This window comes from Pundamilia nyererei, unplaced genomic scaffold (genome assembly GCF_000239375.1).
Source record: "Pundamilia nyererei isolate P.nyererei 1_Seehausen unplaced genomic scaffold, PunNye1.0 scaffold01055, whole genome shotgun sequence".
In the NCBI taxonomy this organism is placed as follows: domain Eukaryota; kingdom Metazoa; phylum Chordata; class Actinopteri; order Cichliformes; family Cichlidae; genus Pundamilia; species Pundamilia nyererei.
Genome location: NW_005188456.1, coordinates 9,369 through 10,582, shown reverse-complemented (window position 1 = coordinate 10,582; position 1,214 = coordinate 9,369). Strand labels below are relative to the sequence as shown.

At 43.3% G+C, this 1,214-nt stretch overlaps 1 protein-coding gene across 1 annotated transcript in view; it reads right to left on the bottom strand.

Moving 5' to 3' along the window:
- LOC102196913 (tripartite motif-containing protein 16-like) overlaps positions 1-1,214 on the bottom strand; it is a gene marked incomplete at its 5' end in the record, with an annotated part of 20,529 nt that overhangs the window by 14,048 nt on the left and 5,267 nt on the right. The window contains one exon of the mRNA XM_005755183.2: positions 1,042-1,212. Within this exon, the coding sequence (XP_005755240.2) occupies positions 1,042-1,212 (171 nt within the window). The remainder of the gene's footprint in view (positions 1-1,041; positions 1,213-1,214) is intronic.

Genomic DNA, 1,214 nt, shown 5'->3' with positions numbered 1-1,214 from the left:
CACACACACACACACACACACACACACACACACACACACACACCACCATCAACTTTTCTAAATTGCTAATGAAAACATAACTGAGCAGCAAAGTCCATCTAGCTCTTCACGGTTGTTGTGGTTGTGATAATTTTGTGAGGCCACATTGAAAAGGCTCGGATGAACTTGCCAAAGTTCTACAAGTTAGGCGTCCGTAGCTTGTGTCCAGATCACACGCTGTGTTTGGGCACGCACAGTGTGAGAGGTTGCGTTAAATTGGCTCGTGGCACTGCTTCAACAGTGGATACTCTCACGAGGGGCGACCAGGATTTCAAAAAGGTTTGACTTTCTTGTGACCATATGATTGCTGATCGGGAACTGGTCGTGAGGTGTTACTCTCTTCTCGTTACTCCATGTATACTACACGATGCATGACACATTAAGGTGAAACTCGGGCCGATCCCAAAAATTCTAGCTCAAGTGAAAGATCCACTCCAATTTAAACCCACAACAATATGAACGAGTTCAGTCTATTTCAGTTTGATGAACTCAGCAATATCTCCATAATTATTGTAAAACCAAAGTCCAGCATAAAGCGGCTGAGTGAATGTGGTCTGAACTCTGTGGAGGAGAGTCATAGTTTCAGAGACTTTATAGAAAGACAAAATACCTGCTCTGTGATCCAGGTACACTCCTACTCTGGAGGACCCATGACCTGAAACTGGAGTTTCAATGTTGTTATGCCAAAATGTGTAACTGTTTTTGGAACAATCTAATGCCCAAGATTTGTCATTACGACCAAATCCACACACTTTTCCACACCCTGCTCTGCTAATGTTCTTGTATGCGACTGCTACATAAACTCGCCCTTTCCTCTCCACCTCCCAGTAACAACGTCCAGTCAGACGTTCTCTACCCAGGACTTGATAACAATATCTGAATCTGTTTGGATGATCAGGATAAGACTGCTGATATTTCACAAATGTAATTTTTCTGTTCCTCTCTGATAATAACAGCTGTGTGTTTGCTGTGTTTGGATCCAGTGTGATGTTACGCGAATATTTTAAGAATCCAGCTCTGGTCTTTGGCTCTGGTGGATCTGACAGTAAAACATCCACTTCAGTGACTGTCAGTGAGATGTTTGTCCATTCCTCTCTCAGAATGTCCTGTAGTTTATCTCTGACCTCTGACACAGCTGCTGTCACATCCTCAAAGTAGCTCAGAGGACGGATATT